Source organism: Pholis gunnellus (assembly GCF_910591455.1).
Source record: "Pholis gunnellus genome assembly, chromosome: 2".
Taxonomy (NCBI): Eukaryota; Metazoa; Chordata; class Actinopteri; order Perciformes; family Pholidae; genus Pholis; species Pholis gunnellus.
In genome coordinates, this window is record NC_136536.1 from 18841447 (window position 1) to 18868646 (window position 27200).

General features: G+C 42.9%; 1 protein-coding gene across 1 annotated transcript in view; it reads left to right on the forward strand.

Annotated features, from left to right (window-relative positions):
- bsna (bassoon presynaptic cytomatrix protein a) overlaps nt 1-27200 on the forward strand; it is a gene marked incomplete at both ends in the record, with an annotated part of 122031 nt that overhangs the window by 77603 nt on the left and 17228 nt on the right. The window contains 2 exons of the mRNA XM_079182287.1: nt 16390-16848; nt 21460-26817. Of these exons, the coding sequence (XP_079038413.1) occupies nt 16390-16848; nt 21460-26817 (5817 nt within the window). The remainder of the gene's footprint in view (nt 1-16389; nt 16849-21459; nt 26818-27200) is intronic.

Genomic DNA, 27200 nt, shown 5'->3' on the forward strand with positions numbered 1-27200 from the left:
AACAATACATTATCCATCTATCTATCTATCTATCCGTCTATCTGTCTGTCTATCTGTCTACAGTCAAATCAAATGATGCATTTGCGAATGGCTGCCCAACTGCAAAATAAATAAATAACGGAAGAATCGCAGCCAAGCAGTCTATTGACTCACAGACTGGTTGTTGGTTCCAAACTTAGTTTCTCTGTGAAATCAGAGATGACAGAGATGGAGAAATAAGAGGGATGAGCTCAAGAGAGAGAGAGAGAGAGAGAGAGAGAGAGAGCAGAAAACAGAGAGATAAAAGAAAAAGATGAAGAGTGAAAACTTTGTCTCAGCAGGGAGCTCCTGTGTAGCTGTCAACCTCCTGCTGGAGCCTCATATTTAAAATGAATCACTATATTTAGTGACACATCTCGTCAGCACTCTGTCAGCTCCACTTCTCTCCACGTCCGCGGCTCAAATTACCATCTTCACAAATAGATACTGCGCTTTCCTCCACTTTACTATGCTAATAGTGTCGGTAGTCAGGGGATGTCTGGTTTTTTTCTGAAATATAATGGATGCTGGATAACTGTCTCAACTAGACCGTTTTAAATGTAGAAGAAGCCCACGTTCCACACAGTTCACACAATATGAGGGAGACGTATTACTGTATGTCTGAATTCACCATATTAACCAGCAATGTAGAATAGTTGCATGTTAACCACCATTTTAAGTAACTTTAATCTGCTGGACCTAACATAAATTGAAGTTATTTTTAAGGGGGAAAAGGCTTCAATATATGTGGTTTTGGTTACTTTTCAATTTTTTTGTTTTCACATAACTTTGCCTATAAGGCAGCGATAGCTAAAGAAGGCATCAATCATTTCCATATAGGGTAACAAAAATATATATTTTTTGTAATACGTGTGTGCCAACTTATTAAGTGAAGCAGATCGACGGAGAGAGTTTTATGGCAAATTGAAAGCGAGGGAGAGAGAAGAGCAGGTGTCCTATGTCTGCGATTCCCCTGGTAGAGGAGGGTAAATTGATCTCACCTCCCCTGTAAACACACATACACACACGCACGCATACACACATACACACACACACACGCACACACACACTTCTGTGAACACAAGCAATTATAACCCCCCCCCTGGAGCACTTTGGCGAATCAAATTACAGTTCAGACTTCTTTGAATCCAATGGGAGTAGAGTCCACCCTATAACTCACCAATCAGCTCTCTTAGATTAAAATAAATATTGTACTGGAGTGTGTGTGTGTGTGTGTGTGTGTGTGTGTGTGTGTGTGTGTGTGTGTGTGTGTGTGTGTGTGTGTGTGTGTGTGCGTGTGTGTGTGTGCGTGTCTGTGCACCAGTGCTGAAGTGTTGAAAGGCAGTTAATTTCCTGTAGGGTGAAGGTATCTTTGACACTAAGTTGTCCCAGGGGAGAAATAACAGCGTATAGTCACTCCACAGTAGTGCAATGCTGTGTATGTGCAGTGTGGTGGCATGCACCTATATACTTTATGTTATTGTCAGTAATAGTATAACATCAGGCTTGCGATCTGACAATAGCTGCTGTGCAAATGTTGCTCTCGTGATCTCTTTATTCTATTCCACTCTAGTTGGCAGGGTCTCATGGTCAACGAAACGTTGAACGCTGTGGAACAAATTTGATTCTGTTGATTGACTGATTTGGTCCAGTGCAACTGAGTCAGTCAGCATGATTTATGTATGTGTGTGTGTGTGTGTGTGTGTGTGTGTGTGTGTGTGTGTGTGTGTGTGTGTGTGTGGTTCAGTGTACACTTTTACTTCAATCTTTGCAAGGGCCAGAGACATTTTTAGAAAACGAGGACTTCTTTAAAGGGCTGATTAGGGCTCGAAGGAACAGTTGGATTTTTTAGGAAGTATTAGCTCTCTTGCTGAGAGTTAGCTGAGAAGCCCAATAGCATTCATGTCTATCCAATAAGCATGCAGCAGCCAGTTAGCTTAGCATAAAGACTGGAAACAGCTAGCCTGGTTCTGTCCAAAGGTAAATCTATTTACCACCTCGCAAGATGGCTAATTAACACATCATATCTCCTATATATAATCCATACAACAATCAAAGTGTAAAAACACTGCTGGAGCTATTTCATGGTCACTATGAGGTTCGATCTTCTCGTCTAACTAAATTATTTGTTTAACCCTCAAAGCCCTATTCCTTTATTGGTTTTAGGGTTAAGAATAGACTTAGGTTTAGTTTAGGAATACGTTTAGGACAAGCACAGATAAACATGGTCAGTTGCTGAACTAGTGCCCAATGTAGTGTGTACAACTGAATATGGCTAAAGCTAATTTCCCACACTAGTCCCTTGATCTATACAGTGTGAGTGCAGGTTGTGGCTTGGCTGACGTAAATCTAAATGATCATATAATATTATAATATTATATGAGGGTTGTTGTGCCGCCATCACCTTCCATCTTCCTTCATTTCCCCTTCATCCACTTTCCCTTCATTTCAAAACAGGATCAGGAGTGGAAACGAAGCCGAAATCCTTTCTCCACTTCTCCACTTTTTAATAAGTTTCATGCCCCCCAGTCCGTCTCTCCCTTCCCTCCCTCTTTCCATCCCTCCCTCTGTGCCCTCCCCCTCTGCTGTGTTTACCTCATCTCACCTTTGACTCCTCACCGCAGTTTACAGCTGGGCTGTCACTCATGAATTATTATGTTCTACGTGAAATCAGACTGCAGGGTCTTCAGGGTCTTCCACGTGTATTTGCTGGCTTGGCTAAATCACTACCTAATGTTTGGATAATGAAAAATGACTGTCCAATTTTTTTTGTTTTCATTTTCACATTAAGCCTCTGAATGACTTCTGAGACGTTCTGTCCTCACATGACTCTCTGAGTCAATTCTGAATGTCTCTACAGCTATTCCCAAAAGTTTCTGGTTGGGTTTACTAAGCAGCTAGCTTATACATTGGAGCTGTTATTAGTTCTAAGTAAAGACAAACACATCCTGGACCAATCTCTTCACTGAAACTACAAGTAAAATTGTTGAATGATTTTCCAAAGTTCCGACAAAGACGAATCATTTTCGACATACAGAAGTCTACGTGTGTTTCTCCTCAGCGTGCTGTTTCAGAAAAGTGGATGCTACGCTCCTGCTCTTTCATGCGTCCCTTCCCATTTTCTCTCTATCGATTGCACTGTCAGGGATGTGTGGGAATTAATAGTTATTGGTTATTGATCTGTGATCGGCCGCCTCCTCTTCATTTCAGTTCTTTAGCCGTAACACAATCTGAGGAGTTTTTGTCTCTTGGATATTCGAATGGCTTGTTCACAGTCAAACACGCCGTTTGATTATCTGGTTGATCGTCAGGAAAATATGTAACAAACTGGAACAATCCATCAAAGAGCATTGAAAAGGACAGTCTTTGTCGTTCCCCCCATTGATTTGTCTCTTCATGTGTGGTTGCCCTCGCAGCAGAGGGACAGCACTTTCTGGTTAGGACTCTCTGTCTCTGTCGTGCTCCGTGTAAAAGGATAAAATGATGGGGGCAGAGCATTGACACTGACATCTAATCAATGCCAATCTGAGCAGCGGCGGCAGACGGGCAGCGTGTCATCACTGCCCAGAGATGACAAATAATCACCATGTAGTGATCGTGTTGTCCCCGCAGCTACTGCAGATCCTCCAACAGCTGAACACACATACATGGACATAGAAACCAATGCACAGGGTGGGAGGGGATGATACTCTTTGCAAATAGGTTTTTTTCAACAAGGATATTAAAGAATAACAGTCAACTACACCGTAAGGAATAAATACAAAAATAAATGAATATTATCAGCATTTGCATTAGCCAACAAGCATTATTCCTTGTTTTTTCTGTCTAAAGCAGATCTACTATTTCTTGAATCCATTTCACATTGTGCATACATTAACACAAACACTAGTTTAACGCTAGTATTTCTTCCTAATGTATCAAATCATAACAGCTAAATTTAACTTAACGCTCCTCAATATGACAGTAGCGCAATAGAAGTTGATGGAGGCTGCACTTCAATTTGAGGAATGGGGAAAGAGACATTCTGTGTGGGAGAGAGAGAAGGAGAAACTCAAAGAAAGAGAGAGAGAGCATGGGAAGTGTTTCTAGCGATAGGAAGGGGGTAAACAGACAGGAAACTATTTAAGAGACACTGAAAAAAAGAAAAGAAAAAGGGAAAAAATAGACAAACAGCTGCAGCAGTGTGATTCATCTGGAGCCCCCCGTCTCTCAGAGCAGGTGGATAATTCCACAGCGCAGTGTGAGCACGCTCCTACAGAGAGATCTGATTGGATGGGAGGGTAAAAGTCCCTGCTTTGTGTTTTTGTGCATGTGCGCATATGTGTGCACGTTGTGTGTTTGCAGCTGTCTGAATATGTTCCGTATTTGTTTGAATGTTTAGGCATGAGTGTATGTGAATGCAGGTGATGGAAGTGTGTGTCCCAATGCTGCACAAACGTCACCCTGCAGCTGCAACACAGTGGAGGGTCACCCCATCCTCCCAGATCTCACCGGTCCAGGACCCAAAACAAGCAGGACTCACAGCAATACAGATGAAGCTGTTGCTGTTGAAGTGCCCTTGAGCCAGACACTGGATGCCATAAATGGTAGAGTGCAGACTGACCCAGATATTGTTTGGCTGCACATTGTGTGCAATTTTAGAGGCTGACTCAGCTCGCTGTTAGTCAGGGTCAAAAACGCACACACACACACACACACACACACACACACACACTCGGAGGAAGTGAGTTAGACAGTGAAGGACAGACGACACTGACCTTTACACACTCATCCTGTGTGTGTGATGGTGTGTCTGTGTGTATGTGTGTGTGTGTGTGTGTAGGTGTGTGTGTGTGTGTGTGTGTGTGTGTGTGTGTGTGTGGGTGGGTGTGTGTGTGTGTTCATACTGTATTACTGCTGGGAGCCAGGTGGACCTCTACGAAAGTGTCAACCTTTTGGTCATTTGGTGAAATATTTCATTTCAATAATTATACGATTAGTACATTTTCGTTTTTATTTTCTCACATAATGACAACATCCATCCACCATCCGTAACCACTTATCCTTTCAGGTTGCGGGCGGCTGGAGCCGATCCCAGCTGACATTGGGTGAAGGCAGCGTACACCCTGGACAGGTCGCCAGACTATCGCATGGCTGACACAAAGAGACAGACAACCATTCACACCTACGGGCTATTTAGAGTAATCAATTAACCTAAGCTGCATGTCTTTGGACTGTGGGAGGAAGAACCCGGAGGGGACCCACGCTGACTCTCTGAGAACATGCACACTCCACACACAGAACCCTGTCCCCTCTTGCTGTGAAGTCATTATCTGGGCTACACCACCGTGCAGCCCAGATAATAAACAGCATTGGCAAAACTACTGCGGCTGAAAATTACAATAAGACAATATTCCATGAATTTATGGGTTTTGTATAATTGTAAGAAAAGCTTCAAATTGTGTTCATGTAATTTATTTATATGTATATATATATAAGCACGTGATATTGAAAACAAAGCTTTTTCCCGATTTATGTTTTCTTCTTGGTGGAGGAGTTGATGGTAATGAAAGATGTTCTTGTTGGTAGTAAACTGCTGATTAGGGGAAACTTAGTTCTTCATGCTTCAATTCATTGCTTCTGAATCACAGTCCACACAAACAATCAGCCACAGTGTCTGAATTAGGGCCAATATACACTTCTACAATAATGTGTTTTTTTCCATTAAAAATCTTTGACTGGGTAGCTTTAAGGGATTAGTTGAAGATTAAATGGCATGTAATGACGTGACAGGTACAGTTTATGATTTATTTATTTTTTTGTCCCTTCTGTTTTTTTTGTCAGCTCTCTTCGAGCTTCACTCTCACAGTTGCTCTTTGAAAAGATGGCGCTTGTGTTTTTGTCTAAATGTCAACACGGCATCGACTCTTTTCTGGGGAGGCAGCGATGCTCTTTGCACACAAAGACACACACACACACACCCTTACATCCAGGCACCCGGACACTTGACAGGCACACAAATTATATGTAGACAAACATGCCAGCGCACACTTATTCATACAAATACACACACACACACACACACACACACACACACACACACAGAAACCCTTGCCCCTAAGCGCTTCTCAGCTAGAACTGCCAGTTTCATGAGGCAGAACTAATTCACTGTACATTTTTGGAATCCCTATTTTCTCCTCTTCTGTTCTTCTCTCCCCCGTCATCCTCCTCTCTTCTCTCCTTCTAATTCACTAATACTTCACCAACATCCCTCCTCCTCCCCCCTTCTGTTCTGTCCTCCATTTTACCCATCTCCTCATATATCCTCAGACTTTCCTCGCTATCTCTCTTCTTTCAATCATGTTTTGAGCGTGGCGTCCTCTGCCCTCCTTGTGCTACCCTACTTTCTTCTGTCCCTTCTTGCAAGCATTTGATGGACAGTGACGTGCACTTCAACAGCCACCGGAACTGGCACAAAACCTTGTACTATAACAGAGGAACAAATACACAAGTAAAACAGGATTCTGGTCAGTGTTGGAAGAGGCCGTCCTATTTATTCAAACCTCTCTTGAACCTCTTACTCTCTATTTCTTAAAACAGGGACTGATCTAGTAGCGGCTAAATGCTAACTCTCTGTACCGTCACATACGAAGCACTATCCTGGTTTCGCAGGTAGAATAATTGCGGTTTAAGGGGAAATGCCCCTGTTTACCAAATTGCAAATTGCAAATATTGGTGAAAAACCTTTTATTTTAACTGTTGCATTTACTAAGTGAGATCTTGCTTCGTCCGTGATTTTATTTATTGTATTCCACCGGTTTATAAGTAAATTCAATTTCAGTCTATAAAACATTTTACTGTTTTGTAAAGTTGGTATTGTGCCTGTATTGATTCATTTATACTGTGCTGGAATAAACAAGAGGAAACCAGAGCAGAGAGAGGTTCTCATTATCCTCTCCCTCTCATTTCACCCTCAACACCCTCTCGTTTATTTCTCTGCAAGTTTTTCTCTCCCCTGCAAAGCTCCATCTTCTCTCACGTCCACCCCCACCTCTGCTTATATTCCATCTCTCAGCCTCCTCACGGATCCCTCCCCTTCCATCTCGCTCACTCATCTCAAATGGAAGACTTTCTCTCTCTCTCCTCTTCTCTCTTTGCTCTAAGCTCGTGGCTAAACTTTCCTCAAGATTTTTTCCTCCAACTTCCTCTCTAGCATCTGTCTGATCATGTTTCTTTCTTCACCCTGAGGGATGAGCCAGCAATCTCCCCTGCCCATAATGCTCCTGTCCAAGTGAGGACTGCCTCGTGCACTTCAAAGTACACACTTCGGCACTTCAAAGGCTGCAGTCTCTCTCATACTAAAACCAAGGCCAGATCAATTAAATCCTATTAATACCCTGCAGCTCGCCGTTATGAGGATGAGGTTCAATTCTGGGTACACACAGCGAGGCAAGAACTTCAGCTCAGTAAACTCTCGTGTGAGAGATCATTTTTGATGAGGCTCCAAATAGGGCTTGTATGTGTAAGAATAGAAATGCAGTTTTGGAAATATTGTAAAAGTCACATTATCAGGCAAGAACACAGAGAGGAGGTTGCTTAACCTAGCTCGAGTACAGTTTATATTTAGAACAGCGTTTATTCAAGTTACTCAGCAGCAAACAGCTGAAGTCACTCAGTGTTTGGGTGTAGAAACCAAAAGCCTCAAGTCAAGCCTATTGAATAACAAAAAAAAGTATGTATTTTATGCTGACGCCAGCTAGTTGCTAACTTTGCGTACTCTGGACTTATCAGAACTTGTTCACTGAAAACAACTGAACCGTATAGTAACTGTGCCATAAAACCAAAACAATGAGCTAAAAGAAGCTAAAACACTCAAAAGGAAAGGATTGTGTGGCTTTTGCGGATATGACAAAAAGAAACTGCGTCATTTTTTAGAGCACTCTCAAAGGGTGATATGCACCCATAACCGCGCAAATATTTAAATTAGGTAATAATCATACATTTGGGGCAAAATTGTCCCCTTTCTATGCGAATGAGCCTCAAACAGCCCAATTCACAAAGCTCAGTGCTGATAGCCGCACAGAGAGTTGGCGGTAACTGAAGTGCATTTGTAGGGCGGTTCACTCAAGCTCATTTATTTTGGGATGCAGTGACAGGATGCAATGAAATGTCATGAAAAATAAGTGAATAAAGCTCCCCTACATGACAGTTCTGAAAATACATTTAACAAAATGAGGAAAAAATTAAAGACAGATAAAAATAAGGTTTTTATATAAACAAATACACAAATAATTGTGTCCGTCTCCCTCCTATCCAAAACCCTGTTCTTTCAGTGTCTTCTTGCCTCTCTTAATTTCCTTTGGGAGATTTGGATGGAAGTGGCACTCTGGCAAGCCTCCTCCTGAAAAGACCTCTGCCTCAGGCTCCCACCCCTCACAACCGACGCATTGGCCTCAAGCTCATTTATACTTTGCCACATGGATAATTGCAATTAGACGCAAAAGAAGGGCAATTTGCATTCAGCTGCAAAACTTTAGGGACGTGCTTGCTCTGTAATATAATTACCACAATATCTTTTGTGAATCAGACCTTGATGTTGGCAAATGATGTGTAATTCATAGTGCCGGCAGCGGCAGCAATCCAGTCTTTGTCAATTCGCCCCTTTGTTGGTTGGTGGTCATTTTCAGTGACTCCTTTCACAACAAACATAGTCATTTGATTCATTTTTCAAGTGTGGTTTTTAAAGAAGTGTTGGACAAACATTATGTACAGTGTGATAAATCAGATTTAAGGTGTTTTGTTTGAATGACAACGCAGTGGTTGAAGTCAGTTGACTTCATGTTCCCTGTTGACCCAAAGCTGTGATAGCCACTGAAGCTCTGTCCTGTTTTGCTGCTGGCTAGCTGCCATCCTATTACTGCAGGAGTCAAAATCCTCTGATCCCTGAAGCCCACACACACACACACACACACACACACACACACACACACACACACACACACACACACACACACACACACAAATACATGCACAAACTCATGCAAGGATACACTCGTATGCACTGCAAAGATTGTACTGTTGCTCCCTGTTCTTGATTAGTGTTTATTTGTGTGCATGTGTGCATGTGTGTATGTGTGTGTGTGTGTGTGTGTGTGTGTGTGTGTGTGTGTGTGTGTGTGTGTGTGTGTGTGTGTGTGTGTGTGTATCTGCAAGCGTCAGTCAGTCCCAATGAGACAGCAGCCTGTAAAAATTAGCTCTCAAGACAGATTTTTAGGCCAACTCTGAACAAACCGAGACACGCCTATTGGTCAATTTCCGTCTCTCAACCACAAAGGCGTCCGTCTCTCAGGCGGCTCGTTGCAGTCGGGTCGTCGGTTGAAATCCCGGGGTCTGTCTCAGTGAATCAGGGCAAGAAAACTCTCCTCCAAAGCTAATGTCGAAATTGTGATGAGCAAGGCACTTCACCTCTATTAACTGCAGTGGAGCTGCTCAAGCACCACAAGTAGAAGACAATCTGCTGTGAATAAATAAATCAGTGTGAGATTCGATTAGTTTAGTGTTTATTCTTCTTCTTCCAGTTACTTTAGCTTTATTTATTTCTCTTTTGTGTCGGTCCACCTCTCTCAAATAAAATACAGATGATTCTGCACTACAACAGTAATACAACAGTACTACCCATTTCAGTATTTTCTGTCCCTGTCAGAAAGAAGACGTGGTTTGTCAGTGCCTTCCTAAATCTTTGAGAAATGTTTGCTTAAAAAAATGAATCATATGACCCTCTTCTGATTTGCGTTCTCGACAGTTAAAGATTGGTTAGGTGTAGTGATAATTGTTTCAGGGGAAAGATCATGGCCACTAGGGACGCCCCCCCCCAACAGGAACCGGTTCTGAATTAGTAAAAACCCAGAGTATGGATAGGGTCCGGAGTTTCTGCCGTTGGTACTTCACAGAGTGAGATCTCCACGTAAAATAGCAGCGTGCGTGTCTTTGTGCTTTACTCTGACACACACACACCTAGACTGCGACTCAGTACAGCCTGAGATACACATCATGGCAGAGAGAAGAAAAAGATCCAGTCTGGTTACATTTTACTCTCTTTGTAACTCTCGTCACAAATGCAATACAATCTTTAGAGCAATTTATCAAAACATTTGGCAAGCAAGCAGAACATAAATCTGCAGAAATGCAGTTTTCGATTGTTTGTCGAGTAGCCGTCCATCTTCGTCCACTGCAGGTAACATTAGCGATGCCATTAGCGAGTTTCTTCAATGAGAACAGGTTAATAAATGAAAGCTAATCACTTAGCTAATTGTTTAGCTGCGAATGTATTTTAAAGATTTTGGAACTTCTTGTATTGCTGCTCAAGTAAGACAAACAAGAATATCAAAGCAATGTTGATTCTTTTCTTCATTAATTGTCTTTTTTTCTCACAATATAATCAAAAAGAAGCAATCACAGTATTGATAAGCAACCAAACCAATAAACAGTATTGATAAGAGTACTAGTATCCATACAATCCTAACGATACCCATCCCTAATGGTCACAGTTATAACAAACCAATGTTGACTGTTAAGCTGTTGAAATTGGAAACAAAAAGCAGCTTCCTGTGTCCATGTCACATGCTTTTTTGACACATTGACACAATTACTTACAGTTACTTTTGAGTTGTTGGAAAGAGTCTTTGATTGCTATATGAGGCTACTATAAGCCACTGTTTCCCTGCGTCTTAAGTCGGTCTTTCTTTCTGAACATCTGGTCCATCTTTCAGCCTGTTCGTTATAATAGTTAGTTAATTTGCTTCTAACTCAGACTTGCTGCTTCTTTGTGGTCATGCTATCTTAGACATATGATGGAACTTGATGCGGACTGTAAGTGTCCCTTTGGCGGTTTAATCAGATTATAACGCTCACAGTCGTAGTTTTGGCTAATGTCAGAATTCATCAGCATGGCAGCCATGAATTCACAACGTACTGTATGCAAACCAGAACCTCCTACACTTGGTATCAGCAGAGGAAAGAGGTGGGCAGATCAACCTCATCTGGGCTTCATATCGGCTCTGTGAAGAATTGCTGGTTGGCCGGCCAGAGACAGAAAATAGGAAGGAAGTGAAAGAGGAGACGTTAGAATGTGGGCAATAAAACATAATGTGTACGCATTAACACAAACACACAGTATACAGCCTTGTGCCCACTCCTCTTGCCTCTCACTGCAAGGTTACGTAATTAAAGAGGCTCCATACCCCTTTTCCCCTCTCTTTCTCGGCTTCCTTTCCTCTTCTCCTTACTCCTTTCTTACTCTCCACCTTTTAATTTATATCTCACTTATTCTCTCCTTCACTGTTTTGCACTCCTATAATTCATCCCCTAGCGTCTCGCCTCCTCCTCCGCTATATTTCCTCCCCTTTTCTAATTTACTGTATTCCTCTATTTTTTTCTTCCTCTCTTCCCTTTTCTTCATTTTGTTTCATTTCCTCTTTTCTCTAGTGCTCGAGCTTTATCCTCTCCTCCACTTCCTCCACTGCTGTCGTTCTCATCTAAATTCATCTCCCCCTTTTACTTTACGTTTCCCTCCTGCTTTTAATGCCTCAGCTCTTCTCCTCGTCCTCTCTTCCTCGTATTCTCTATATCCCTGCCTCTCCTGCTTCTTACAGTGCAAAAGGTATTAGATGAAATCATCCACCCTAAATCCAACCAGTGTGTGAGTGTGTGTGTGTGTGTATGTGTGTGTATGCGTGTGCTGTGTTTTGTAGATGTGCGTGTGTGGCTGCATATGTCTGTGTGCACGGGCCAAGATTGTATCCCATAACAGCAGTTGAGACTCAAAATCAGATCAACAGATGTTCATGAGCTCTTCTACTTCAGTGAAAATACCGATACAACATTGATAAAAATGCTTTACTTAAGAAAAGCATTTACAGAATAAATGGCATCTGTGACTGACATAATGCCATTACATTATTAGATTAATACTAATGCATCAATGTGTCAGTAACATTGTGCTGCAGCCTTCTCTCATCCACTTCATTAACAGGTTAGTCCAGTGGCCCCCTCCAGAGGCTCACTAGATAGATCTGAGGGGTAGAGAGATGATAATTGGAGGAGGAAAATAGAACAGAATAGAAATTTTTTTTCTAAATGTATCTCAATGGACACAAGTAGAGAAAGGACACAAAAAGCTCGAGATAGAGATAATAGCAGGAGGAAAAAGAGTTCATGTGGGTGAGTTCCTATGAAACCTGCTCTTTGTTGTCTCACGTACGGTGACTGATGCAACCTGTGCACTGAGCGGTGAAACCTGCATCCCAAAACTCACTCAGTGTCGTTTGGGTTCAAGACTTTTCATGTCAATGGGGAGATGGAAGTCAGTCACAAATGACACGTGCAAAGGAAATGCTCAGTCTTCTCTCATTGAAACATGGTTGATGTCAAGACCTAAATCCTTTCTTCTTCAATTCAAATGGGAGGGTTCATGAAGACATCTTGGTAACTTTCAGTCTATCACACACTTTTCCCCCCGGAAATCCACCACTTCCTATCAAATCATAGTTTGTGTCAACATAATGAGGAAAAGATTTTAACAGATGTATCTGGAGATTCTCGAATCTTCATACTGTATCTGCGAAAAGGTGAACTGACAACATAATTCACTGGTTTTTCCTACAATTTCATGGCCACTGAAGAATGATTAACTTTTTCACATTGAACACTTTGAGACACAAACCACCTCTCTGTGGCGTTTTTACAAGAACGTAGCCAGACAAAGCATCGCAAGTGGACAAACTCCACGCATCAATTACATTTCCTCCAAAACATATGAAGAAAGTGTTTTCGTTCATGTAAGAAACCATCATCATCATCACCATCTGTCCACTTCAACACCTCTCCATGGCCATTTGTCCATCTCCTCTCTCCTCTGCTCCCATGTCAAGCCACTTACATCAGACTCAGCAGGGAGCCACATTACTGGAGGCTGAGCTGACTTACTGTGTGTATGTGCACGCACTCACATGCTCGTGTGGTGTCACTCACTTCCCCGTTTATCCTCTCCTCCGCGCAGTGGGCTCCTCCTCTCCCCTTGTTCTCTTCCTCCTTCTGCTTGTCATCTCTCTCTCCTTCTGGTAAGCCTTTAGCTACACAGGCCTCCTCCATTTTGCACTGACGTGAACCGTGTGACTGTCTGTGTGTGTGTGTGTCTGTGTGTGTGTGTGTGTGTGTGTGTGTGTGTGCGTGTGCGTGTGTGTATTTGTGGTGCAGTAGAGTGCAGCCTAAAGTGGCAGCCAGTGCTAGGGAAGTGTGCGATCGAGCAGAACAATGGCATTCTGGGTAAAAATAGCCCTCGCTCTGTTGGAGGGAGAGAAAAGGGGACGGAGGGTGACAGAGAGAGAGAAGAGAGGGAGGGTAAGAGCTGAGAGGAAAGGGAAGGATAGAAGTTTAATGACCATGTAGTGAAGAGAGAAGCTGCAGGTGCAAATGTGTGAAACACAAATTTAAAAGGATGAGAATGAGTCACACGAGAAGTAAAGTGAAACTGTGAGAAGCAGAGAAGCTTTGTGTTCTACTCCGTATTTTAAATGGAGGATTACCATAGCTTGGTGTGGTTGCCATGGAGTCTAATCAGGCTATATTTGGGATATGATTGAGTTGGGCTTTTTGTAAATAGAAAGGGATCCATTGCTTTCAGAAATAAAGATGGTGTAGAAAAAAAAGAAAAAAAACAGACAGAAAAAGAGCAAAAAGGAAATCAAGATGTAGATAAATATGAAAGGAGAGAGGAAGAACTTGCTGGAAAACAGAGAGGGAGAGAGCTGGGAGGTAGAGTCAAAATACAATACAGAACAATAAAATGCAACACTGAACAGAGTTTGAAAGGCCCCGCGTTTAGACAGAGAGAGAGAGACAGAGAGAGAGAGAGAGAGAGAGAGAGTCTGAATGCAGAATTAGAACTGATGGAGCATTTTAGTGAACGTTATTGACAGGAGGACAAAAGGCCAGAATGTTTGTGCTATGTAGGTTAAGTGGTGCAGCGATGGGCTACTCTGTTGGACAACAGACACACACACACACACACGCGATGTGATCGCTAGGACTGAATATACTGGCTCTGGGAAAAGGAGGAATGAGTTCGCTTTAGGGTCTAAAAGTGATTCAACAGTCTCAGAGGCTACTACTGTACACTGTACAGTATGCTGCTTAAGGGGGTGCACGCACACACACAGACACACACACAGAGAATAGTTAAAGGAGTAGTTGTGACTTTTTCCATTGCAATGTGTGATGTATGATCAGGGAAGGCCTCATTACCAAACACACACACACACACACACAATGTGCTCATACAATGTGCTCATACAATGTGCTGCTTCTTTGGAGGTAGCTGCACACAGTTATACACAAAGGGTCAGCATCTTGGAGTATAGGCTACATTCTGTAATATACAACCAGGACCGGAGAAAAGCTTGTATGTGTAAGTGTAAGCATTTACTCTGACCTGTAAGATTTAAAGGCCACAATATTCAGGATGTTCAGTGATATCTCAACTGGTGAATCAATGAGGTATACATTCCTTTCAGCATCAACCACTTGATATTAGTGTTGAAACATTAAGACAGCTATCTTGATAATTGACATTTGCTGCTTCCAGCTCTCTCAAAAGTTTGTTACCTTTTTTTTCAAATTCCCATCTTTCCTTCTCTCTTGAACAACAGCTTTAACTTTGAACGATGAATGGGCAGTCTTGGAATGAGGCCTCACGAGAGAGTGATGGGGAACAGGGTTGATATAGTTTTATATGCATGCAGACGTTTTACTAAACAATTAATGCCTTGGTGGTATGTAATGGTGGCTATAAGTACTACCACTCAATCCAAAGCGGCATTAAGTGTCTCTTGCATGACACTTAACAACCAAAATCTCAAAGGGATTCAGAGAAAGAGAGAGATGCAGGGGGGTAGATAAAAAGAGAGGAGATAGAAAAGATAGAGTGGGGAGAGGAGGGGAGTTTGGTGAGTTTTGCGTAGAGAGGATTTGATGAGTGGGTGGAAAAGAGCAGAGATGGGAGATAAGTGTTCGGTGGGGAGCGCTGCGTCTGTCAGTTATTCATTGCATGAGTAATATGGACGATCTTCAGTCCAAAACAACTTCAGTTTCCTCTCCTGGATAGACAGAGAGAGAGGGAGAGTACACAGAAGGTGTATACGGGAGAGATACTGCAAAAATAATGAATATTGAATAGTACATATAAGATCAACTAAATAAGAGTTCTTAGTTGAAGATGTGTGTTTTTAGTTTTTAAGAAAATATAAATTCATTTCAACTTTTTTCCGGTCACAATGTTGGTAAACTCAGTCCAGCGGCGTTTCTGTTTGTCCTTCCAAGAGATCACCTGTCAATCAAACACTGTGGGAGGGACAGTGACATGTTCTTAGTCTTTCAGCCATGGTGGCTGTCGATGCTCATACTAAGTCAGTTCTCTTCTGCTTATTTTGTTTGTTCTTTTCTCTAGAAAGACAGAGCCAACAATGTGTTCACACCAGCAAATGGAAACAAGTTAAAATAGAGGCAAAAGATGAATTATGTTCAGTGTGTTTGTGTGTGTGTGTGTGTGTGTGCGCATCACAGTCTAATTTTTCATCAGTCAGCTTCACAGTGCAAGAAGTGAGCGGATCCGATGCATTGAAAATAGGGTGTAGCTGTCAGTGTGACTTGGCCTTTTAGAAACGCATGTCAGCTTAACTTAGCCTGCTGCAGCTGTGACAGCTCTGTCTGGAAATCTTATTTCCAAAGTGTCTACAGTTTGTGATTGTGTGTGTGTGTGTGTGTGTGTGTGTGTGTGTGTGTGTGTGTGTGTGTGTGTGTGTGTGTGTGTGTGTGTGTGTGTGTGTGTGTGTGTGTGTGGCTAACTCTGCAGTCTGCTGTTAAAGTGGAATCGACATTTTCAACGTTAGGAATATTAATCAGTGCATTAATCCGTCAATCTTATTTAACATGAGAAGTAGACTGACAACACATCATTTTAGTGGAGGAGTAGTTGATGAAGGACAGGAGGGTAAATGGCATTTGAGTCACACACACACACATATTGGAGCTGCCCAGTTGTTGCAGTCTTTACTGTTTGCTGTTGAGCGGTAATCACCCACCTGGTGACTTTTTGACAGTCCATTCAAGACAGCAAAACTAAATTCAAACTCACTTTATTATCTTTTTGTATTGTATTTTTATGCAACATGTCCCAGATTTTTTTATTGAGCTAATTTTTGCCTTTCCTCCCACGTTAGTATGTTTTTATTTGCCATATTATAGACATGATATGATAAACAAACATTTCTGTACTATTGTGAAAAACAATCTGGTTGTCACTAAATGTGTTTGTTTTTTGTCCTTTCTGTGTTTCAGAAGAAGGAGTGGTTATGTCTCAACTGCCAGACCCAGCGGCTGATGTCCGGAGGCGGTCTCGACGAGCCTCCACTTCCTGTTCCTCATCCGTCTCCCAAGCACCAGCCAATGGGCTCGCCCCGTCACCAGGCGCCAGCCAGTCAGCAAAGCCCTCTCCACAAAGCCACCAATCAGCAGGGGCCCAGGCCGGCCCAGCCCCAGACGCAGAAAGCGCAGGCGGGAACCGGCAGTAGTGGATCGTTTGCGCCCAATGCCGCCAAACAACTGATCGACTCCAAGACCAAGACACCAGCTACGACACCAGTATCAACCACAGAGACCCAGAAACAGCTAAAACCCACAGAGGAGAAACCCAAAACCGAGCCTGAGAACCAGACTGCCAAAGACACCAAACCTTTCCAGAGGAAAGGAGAGCAGATCACACCCATCAACGAAATCAAGAAGTCCAGGCACTATGATGTAAGTCTGATTTATTTTCCTAACATTGCTTTAGTTCGGTCTACTACTCTGTATGTTAAGCTATGGATAAGGACCAAAAGTTGATACGACTGGTGAAATGGTAAAGTGAACCAAATGAATAAGTGAAAAATAAACTGATTTTCAGTGATTATTCAACGGGAACCATAGTGCAACATACAGGCCTACGTACCAAAACTGGCTATTGTTGACCTTTTTTTTTACTTTTAGAGCATGTATGCAGGTTAAGTTATGTGAGTATGCATGGCTGTTTCAGCGTGGACCTGCTTCGCATTCATACAGTTTTTCCATAAACCTTAATGAGCTAAATGGAAGCCCTTGTCAAGCACCAGCTACGTGTAGTCTACAGGATGTTGCCCATGTTGGACCTCCAAACACCTCACAATCCTCACAGCCAAGATATGAGGAAGAAGTCAATGATAAGAGGGCTACAATCCAGGTGATCCTTATGCAACCTTCACAACAGAGAGAAAGCGCACAGTGATTCCCTGCACAAACAGTTTTGTATTGTAAGCACTGTAAAACATTGACCTGGCATTGTGCTGGCAGCTGGACAAAGGTGGGATCTAACGAGATGGCTTCCTTTAGAGTTCAAGGAGCCAAAGTCACTCTAGCGTCTCTTTTAGCGTCTCCAACTCAAAAAGCGTTCTCATGGACAGATTCTCTCAACATTGTTTCTGCAAAGCTGAAAAATGTTCTTGGGATTTTCTGTAAATATTCTAAGGAGATTACAATTATTCTAGTACACTGGATTGTCAAATTTAACCAATTTGTAAATCAAGGAAAAGCATTCAGCTTTCGGTATAAATGTTTCCCGCTATGCTTCGCTATTGGGACACTTTCAAGGCCTCATGGGAGGTGTAGTTGTTGAAAGCAGAGACAATGATTGTCCGTGCTAAACATTTTTCACATTTAGTACAGCACGAGATGCCAATTCGTCTTGAAATATGAAAAGACCCCAGGAACGTTTAATGTTTTCTGAAACACTGACTGAAGCTACTTTGACTGAAGTCACTGGAGCTTGTGAAACAGAGGCTGGGTTACCCTGATTATCGGACTATATTGCCATCTTTCCTTCAGCCTGACATCGTGTTTGTGTTTTGTTTTGTTTTGCCCTAACTAGGAAGTATGAGTGTTGTAAGTTATCTGTTCCACTGATGTCATTTTTAGTTGACACAGATGCCGAGCAAGCAGTTGCTAGGAGCAGTTAACTCAATGTTTTTTAATATGTTGATTTCATAGTTATATATATTTACTTAAGTTGACTTACAGCAACTTGAACAGCCGTGTCACTCTCATCCACGCTTCTTGCCATATTTCTGTTGCTATTTTTCATGAATGTAGCTAAGTAGCTTCCATTGTAGGAAGATGACATTCTTAATTCCAGTCAGCTTTGACTGGTCAGTTGTTTCGCCACCCGGTGGAAACAGCCATCGATGAGCACAACACCAAACCAGTTTGAATTGCTGAAATCAGAGATGTGGTCTACAATTCAGAGGTCTGAAACTAGGCTATAAGGCTAACTAGGAGGGTGGATGAACTGCAGGTCTCTAAAAACACAGACTCACCACCTCAAAACTAGACTCAGCACCAGACTAAAAACATGGTTGATTTCAGTATCACAGTCCACTCGTATATTTCAAAAGTGGCAAACACTGCTGTCCTCAGCAGAATCAGACCCAGAATTTAGACAAAGGTGATGCATGTGATAAATGAACCATGTGACCAGTGGACTTCAGAAGTGTGTGTTGTCTGACAGCTGGGAAATGGATATTAAGTGTTTACACCATGGATCCTGCCATCGACCAGCTGCCTGTTGCCACATTAGATTTCCTCCAACGTTGTCTTCAAGGTTTTGACTGCTGTGTTTAGAATCCAGATGTAAGTAAATGAATGAAGGTGGCATCATGCGGTCATTCATGCTACTGTGAATATAGCTTATATGACATAGTTGTGATGACGTGTGCTCTCAGATGAGCACTTGTGAAGAATCATAAAGGTCACTTTAAACAAATCTGTTAGATTACATTAGCTTGGCATTAAGTGGGCCAAATAACATTGTTTCTCACAACACAGTGAGTAAATGCAGCACCAAGCCAAACTTGTTATGAGAACTCTTTTAAAAGAGTTCTTGCTGGACTCTGTTTTCTCCCGGTAAACTAAAAAAAGTATGTCGTAAGTAAGAAAGTACCAGTTTCTTTGCAGTTTATGTTTTCAACACAAATCGCCCATTATTTTCTCATGAATATTTTAGATCTTCACCTGCATATTTCAGAGATGCTGCATGCTCATATAAAAGTAATAACATTTTGTAACTGGTCACTGATCCATAAAATACTGTCCTATTAAGTTGAAATAGGAGGCAAAACACAGTTGCAAATATGCACAACTTTATTTTCAGTTACATTCTCAGCCTTGTAGATCGAAAGATTATATTCATAATTACAGTGACAAGTGGGATGCCTCAAGGTTTAAAGTGGCACGGAGAGCCTTCGTGTGTTAAAAATTTAATTGGAAGGTTTGGAGTTTAATTCCAACACCATTTTAGGAAACACATTTCCAGATTTATTGTCTTTACCCAGTCCATTTTCTGCCATGCTCTGTTTAATTATCTTCTCTGACAAAAGAAAAGATTTGTTACCATGTTTTTGTATTTCTCCGTAGCATTTCTGGCTTCCATATTCAATCAGTCGACTCTTGAACTCGGTTTAAAGCTTGTTTTGTTTTCTTGCACTTCTTGTACAAAATGTATCTATGTATAGAAATGGCCCTATAACTTCATGTGAATTATATGTCTATTCAGTTTGGTGATCACAAAACAAAATGCAGTTTATCCTTTATTGTACAGCAAAGTGAAGTTGACAATAACCTGTGCACAACACTGGGTGTTTTACGTCACAAAATATGTTATGACCCTACTTAAGATTTTCTATGGAGCCTGGTTAATTCAAACTATAAGTTGTGTTGGACATCCATGTCAGTTTGGAAAGCATGTCATTGATTCCCACCTCACAGAATGCTGAGGCTGCATGTGGCAGTGTGGACTACCTTGGGAAGGGGGCGTGAGAGTGAGACAGAAACACAGAGGGAGTGAAATAATGCCTTTTCTTACTCGGCGGCAGCTATTGCTCCTGTCGAAATATTTATCAAGATCGGCTGCTGTGGGCCTTTTCAAAGGCAGAGCAGACCTTCCTCATCTAAGGAACTGCTAGGAGTTTAAAGTACAGATAACTTAAATGTAAAGTCTCCTCTGAAGTATTAAAACCATCGTAGGGGGTTTCATAGAAAACATTTCCATAGTTTTATTTGATCTATTCTGTATTCTGCCTTTCATTCACCAGGTTAGTCCCTTTGAGATTATGATTTGGCATGTTATTAACAGACATCTGAGGCAGAGCCATGGATGACCGAGTTTTGAGTCGTTTTTGTGTTCCAGTCATGTTAACTTCACAATCGCTCATCATCACCAAACTGAAATGTTCTCACTCCTAAAATACACAGTTTGAATAACCTCTTTCCATCAATGGCTCAAAATTGTTTACAAACCTGTCAACTATAAGCCACCTAATGATAACTGATTAATGATGTGATTTGTCTTAATGCTGTCATTTACTATACTATTGGAGATTTAGTTCTTAATAAAATCAGACCATAGCCTGAATGTGTTGAACAAGTTTTATTGTTGCATAATACTTTTTATGACTTATTTGAATTGTTATTATTAACATTGTTGGTAAATTCAGTTTTGGAAATAGGAAGTGCAAATCTCTGCAATTTGTACATTATTACACTAACTGTTCAGTGTTTCCTTGTATTATTCTACATACATGGTGAAATTGAATAACAACCTCAAGCCTATTATCTCACATGTTCTCTCTGAATTCATACCTTTCTTCTTTGTCTAGCAACCTTTTTTATGAGATAACTTCTAAGAATCCAATCTAGGCCCACATATGAGCTCATGAACAACTCTTGTTTAAAAAGTGTGATTTCTGTAATGGGATTTTAGGTTTCATAAGAACCAAATCAGTTGTTACTGAATACTGTTTTGTACTTAAATATTTTCAAGCTAAGGCTTCTCAGGGGAATTTCCCAAAGCACACAATTTATAACAATATAGACAATACTAAGAGATGTTTTTTATTGACCTCCAAACTTTCAAACCTAATGAAGAGAAACCTATTTTCATGCATCCTTGTTTCAGTATAACACTTCATTACTTGGTTTGCTAATGTTCCTTTTTATAAAAAGGCGGCAGTTTTAGCATTCCTGTTCAAGCAGAATGACATATTTAAAAAATGTAACACCATGGAACTATCTTTTTATCTATCTTTAAATCGATAAATCTAGGTCCCATATCGAACAAGCATTGATGAGATTTTTCACTTTACTTATTGGTTACGGATAGATATAATTAGACAGAAACCATATAATTTACATCCAAAAATCAGAATCTAAATATGCGTGGGCTTAAATTGTTTGTATACCAATGTGCTTAATTAAAACATTCTCACAAATTATTTCTTAAATTAAAAACCTTAGTATTCCAACTCTAATTCTTTCTTTTTTTCTTCTTTCTTCTTCTCTCTTTAGGATACAAAAAACAACAGCACCCATGACTTGTCACGCAGCCCTCAGAGCCTCAGTGACACCGGCTACTCCTCTGATGGCATCTCCAGCTCCCACAGTGAAATCACAGGTCTAATCCAAGAAGAGGAGATGAAACTGAGTGAGAGGGGGATCTGTGGGCGGGGTTCCCCACCTAGCCCTTCTGAAATCACCAAGCTTGAAAGCTCCATGAGGCCTTTGCTGGAGAAGAGCCTTTCTGAAGAGAAGGTGGACAGAAGGGGAAGGAAGCACAGAGACAGAGACTTGGATGACAGAGGGAAGCAGCGCCCACGCTCCTTGTCAATCCCACCAGATTCATACGACTCTGATGAGGAACTAGAAGATATACTAGAGGAAGAAGAAGATGCAGCTGACTGGGAGGGCAAACGGAAGGAAGGGAAGGAGGAGAAGAAGGAGAAGAAAAAGAAGGAAAAAGAGGCTGAGCCCACAGAGATGACAGATGAGGAGTTCATGAGGAGACAAATAATGGAGATGAGCGCTGATGAAGATAATGAGGAGGAAGAGATGGAGGAAGAGGAAGATGATGAAGATGAAGGATATGGCTACCAGAAACCCAAGAAAAGCCACCACAAACACACAATCTCTGACTCAGGGAAAGAGAAAAGACGTCTTCAGCACCACTCCAGCAGTTTTGAAGAGGAAACTAAGAGCTCTAACGATGTTTACAAAGGCTCAGTGGAGGAGGGTGAGGAAGATGGGATGGCATCACAAGGAGGCTTGAGGCGCTTCAAAACCATTGAACTCAATAACACCAATAGCTACAGTCGAGACATGGAGCTTGGCAATGAAAATGACTTGAGCCTTGATCGGGAACCTGAGCTAGAGATGGAGAGCCTGACAGGATCTCCCGAGGAGCGTTCTCGAGGTGAGTACTCCTCCACTCTGCCAGCCACTTCATCCTCGTATGGCTCAGGCCAGTCACCTACTTCCATCTCATCAATGGAGGAGGACAGTGACAGTAGCCCCAGCAGGAGGCAAAGGCTGGAAGAGGCCAAGCAACAGAGGAAAGCACGCCACCGCTCCCATGGCCCTCTCCTTCCCACCATTGAAGACTCTTCAGAAGAGGATGAGCTGAGAGAGGAAGAAGAACTTCTGAGAGAGCAGGAGAAGATGAGGGAGGTGGAACAACAGAGAATAAGGAGCACAGCACGAAAGACAAAGAGGGATAAGGAGGAGCTGAGGGCCCAGAGGCGCAGAGAGAGGTCCAAGACACCACCCAGCAATCTCTCACCCATTGAAGATGCTTCTCCAACAGAAGAGCTGAGACAAGCTGCAGAAATGGAAGAGCTCCATCGTTCTTCTGCTTCTGAATATTCCCCTCAGAGTCTTGACTCAGAGGCTGAGGGATACGAGTCCAAACTTTACAAGTCAGGCAGTGAATACAACCTGCCTACCTTTATGTCTCTCTACTCGCCAGTAGAGAAATCATCAACTACAACAACCACCTCAGCACCATCTTCAACTTCAAAACCGCTGAAGAGCGCTGAGGAGGTTTATGAGGAGATGATGAGGAAGGCAGAGTTGCTTCAGAAACAACAGCAGCAACAGCAGCAACATGGAAGACATGGACAGTACTACGAGGAGGATGTTAATGGACAAGGTTATGATGACGAGTATGAATATGAACAAGATCAAGCAGGATATGATAATGAGGCAGCAGAGACAGAAACTGATATTTACGAGGAGATCCGACAAACATCTCAGAACATCACCAAGATGCAGCAGGCCACTGATGACCAAGTAGAGATCAAGATTGAGAGCTCTTACTCAGACAAACAGCTCCTTGACACAGGCTCAGCGTTTGCTAAGCTACTGGAGCAGAGCAATGCTCTACTCACTCCAGGGACCAGCCCCACCCAGATCTCAGCTCCTGTCTCCTTTGCTGAGACTGGAGGCCGGATTCCTGATGTCAGAGTAACACAGCACTTCTCTGCAAAGGATGGACACAAAGACAGGATTAAAAGCCAAGCAGGAAAGAACGGAATAACTCCAGCAGTGGCTGCCACCACTATTGCAGCTTATGGTGTGTATGCCAGAGATGCAGTAACTATTTCTCAGACTAGTACAAGCCACACAATGACGACTACTCAGTCTGGTATATATGGCCGACACACTTCAAGCCCTGCCACATCTTCAACTACAGTCTCAAGTGTATGCAGCAAGATTGCAGAGATTACCCAGGCCTACAGTCAGAGAGAAGTGATCACCAGAAGGGTAGGGGAGACCAGGGATGTCCAAGTGCGAGACAGCTCAACATCGTCCCCTGAGAGAATTATTGAGCCACGCTCTCCAAAGTATACTACTTATTACAGGAGCACCAGTCCTCCTCTTTCTCCATCACCACCACCACAGAGTCCTACCCGTTCACCTTCCAGAAGGAATACAGCTGAGTTCTCCACACAGACTTTCAATTCAGCATTGCGGATGTCAGAGTCAGCCATCTCTGGGCCTACGTCTCCAGTGACAGCGCAAGGAACCCAAACAGCTCACCGATCAGTTTCACCACGGCTCTATCGTCAGCAGTCTTCCCAGGATGTCCCATACTCCCCACCTCCAAGCCCAGCTAGGCCAATGACAGTCAACACTGCTACTTCTCCCCTGTCATCACCTACCCAATTTAGCCAGCAATCAACATTTGACAATTACTCCCCATGTGGCAGCCCTCCAGACACGCCACCTTACCAACACTCTCCTACACGTAGCTTCTACCGAACACAAAGAGTGGAGAAAGTAAATGTGGGAACAAGTATGGTCACCACAGCCAGCACTTACACCAGAGGGTCCATGTCAATGGACAACATCTCCCTCTGTCGAATATCTACAGTCCCAGGTACTTCTAGGGTAGAGCAGGGCCATATGATCCAAGGCGGAAGTGTTGTGGACCTCAGAACAGCAACCAAACCAGCTCCTATTATCATGACTGACCAGGGAATGGATCTCACCTCCTTAGCTACTGAAAGCAGGAAATACCATGGTGGTTCAGAGGGTAGCAGACATTCAACGATTGTACAGCCACTGATTATGAACTTGAACACCCAGGAGATAATCACACCAACCACTGTGAGTGTCACAGTGGCTGCTTCCATGTTCATGACTCAGCCCAAACACCCAACAATCTATGGTGATCCCTATCAAAACCAAGTGGATTTGGGTCAGGGCATGGGTTCGGCTGTGTGTCTTTCCCAAAACAAACCACCAATGTCAACTGACCCAACAATACCAAAAATTGATGCCAAATTGGAAGATCTCAGTATCCAACAGAGAGAGCTACAAATACAGCAAGAGAAGCTGCAGAAGCAACAACAGCTCCTTGAACACCAGTTGCAGCAGCACCATCATATGCAACATCAGCAGCAACAAGCATCTGCTCTGGCCAGGTACAGCCTTACCGGTCAGATCCCACCTTTATTGAAAAAAGACCTGCTAGTCAGTCAGACTAGCACTGCCTCAGCTGTGGTCAGTGCTGTATCACCAGTCATTAACCCTGAGATGTATGGCACTGGTCCCGTTGAGCTGAAAGGGAAGCCTAGTCCTCCTGGTTTGATATCAGGAGGTAAATCACCACATAGCATGGTAGTACAGATGGATGGCGGGCCAGAGCAGGCCAGGGCAATGACTCAGCTTGTGAAGGTAGAAGTAGGACAGGATGCTATGGACCTGACAGGAGGCCAAATTAAACCTGAAAACCAACCAGCTTGCTGTGATGTTGTTTACCGACTTCCATTTGGTGGAAGCTGTGTCGGTGGTGAGAAAGAGGGCATAAGGCCTCCATCTGCCCCACCTCTCACCTATGAGTCTGACCAAGAAAGACTACCTGAAGGGTACCATGAATATCCAATGGATGAACGTAAGGCCTACACATTACCTTTCCCTGGTAGGCTTCAGCCTTCAATGTCTGATACAAACCTAGCTGAAGCTGGGCTACAGTCCTACCATTCTAAACTAGAACCACACCTCCAAGGCACAGGAGAACTTGCCATGGATCTAACTGCAATGAAACAGGGTTATGGAGGATTTATGGGGATGCAGTATGGCTCCTATACAGATTTACGGCATGGAGGAGACATCACAGCCCAAGCGCTGCCTATAAGGAGATATAATTCCTTGTCCAACATCAGTTCAGACTATGGCTACTCTGCTCGTGATATTGCTAACTTCCAAGAAGCTAACTTGGCTCAGTACAGTGCTACAACTGCCAGGGAGATCAGCCGGATGTGTGCAGCTCTCAATTCCATAGATCGATATGGAAGCAACCCAGAACTGATGCAGTTTGGTGGTTTGGGGAGAGGAACCGGGCCTGCGGCTTCCAGATTTGCAGCAGGTCTCGGTATGAGACAAACCCTCCTTTTTGGACTCGATGGGAAGCCAATCTCCCACAGTCAAGCGCTAACCAACCTTATCAATGCTAGGCAGGCCAGTCTCAGAGCCATGTACCCTGCTGCTATTAGGTCTGCTGATGGGATGATCTACTCCACCATCCAGACCCCCATTGCTTCTACACTTCCCATAACAACACAGCCTGCCTCTGTTCTTCACCCAATACTGAGGGGGGTCTACAGGCCATACCCCTCTGCCAACATGACAGCTGTGCCCCTATCCAGTCTTAGCAGACTACCAATGAGCCCAAGAATACCCTTAACTGGGCAAGCTCCAGTCCGCTACCCAGCACCAGGTCTTCTCCAAACAACGTCAACCACTGCCACTTCTGCTGGTGCAGCCACAACTTTAGGCCCAGTAGGTGCCCCAGTGTCTGTTTCCATTACAACTACTAGTTCTACACTCCAGGATGAACCAGTTTACCTCGGTAAAAGTGGATCCTCATCAGCGGAGGTACAAGGCACAGTTGTCATACCAATAGAGCCACAGCAGCAGCCAATAAACCTGTCCCAGGCCCACCTGAATAGTCAACAACAACAACAACAACAACAACAGCAACAAGTGGCATCTGCTCAGCAGCCACAACAGCCTCCTCCAGCAGCCCATGCCTACCCACCCTCAACTCCTTCACACACTCATGGCTACACCCAACCACCAGTCGGCCCCTCTGTCCCCACTAGTGGCTTACCCATTTCAGGGGGTCTTCCTCCCTTCCCCCCACCAGGTGCCATACACAAGGAGGGTGAAACCGAGGCAGAGAGGCTGCATCGGCAGCAGGAGCAGCTTCTGCAGATGGAGAGGGAGCGCGTGGAGCTGGAGAAACTGCGGCAACTGCGCCTGCAGGAGGAGCTGGAACGAGAAAGGATAGAGCTGAAGCTGCACAGGGATAAGGAGCAGATGCTTGTGCAGAGAGAGTTGCATGAGCTGCAGAACATCAAGGAACAGGTAGAGGGAGAAACAGGAGGCAGAATGGAGTTTGATGTCTTGTTTGATGTTTTGTGATTCTTGGTTTTGCCATAGATATTGGTTTGTGTTTTGTTCGTTTTGTGGTGGTGTTATTTGTGGTGCATCTTATTGCGTCTTATTCGTTAAATTGTTTTCTTCATTGTGTCGCATCTTTGATGTGCAACCACTAAATTGACTTGCAAGATACAGTACATCATTCCCTGAAATAATTAAAGAAATTTCTAATAAAATAACTTATATATACAGTTCAGTATATGCATGAATTTCATCAACAAAGTACATGTAACGAACTGTGACAGTGAGACCATTAAATATCTCTTCAGAAAATGGTGTTAAAATTCTGTCATTTTTAGAAGAAAATG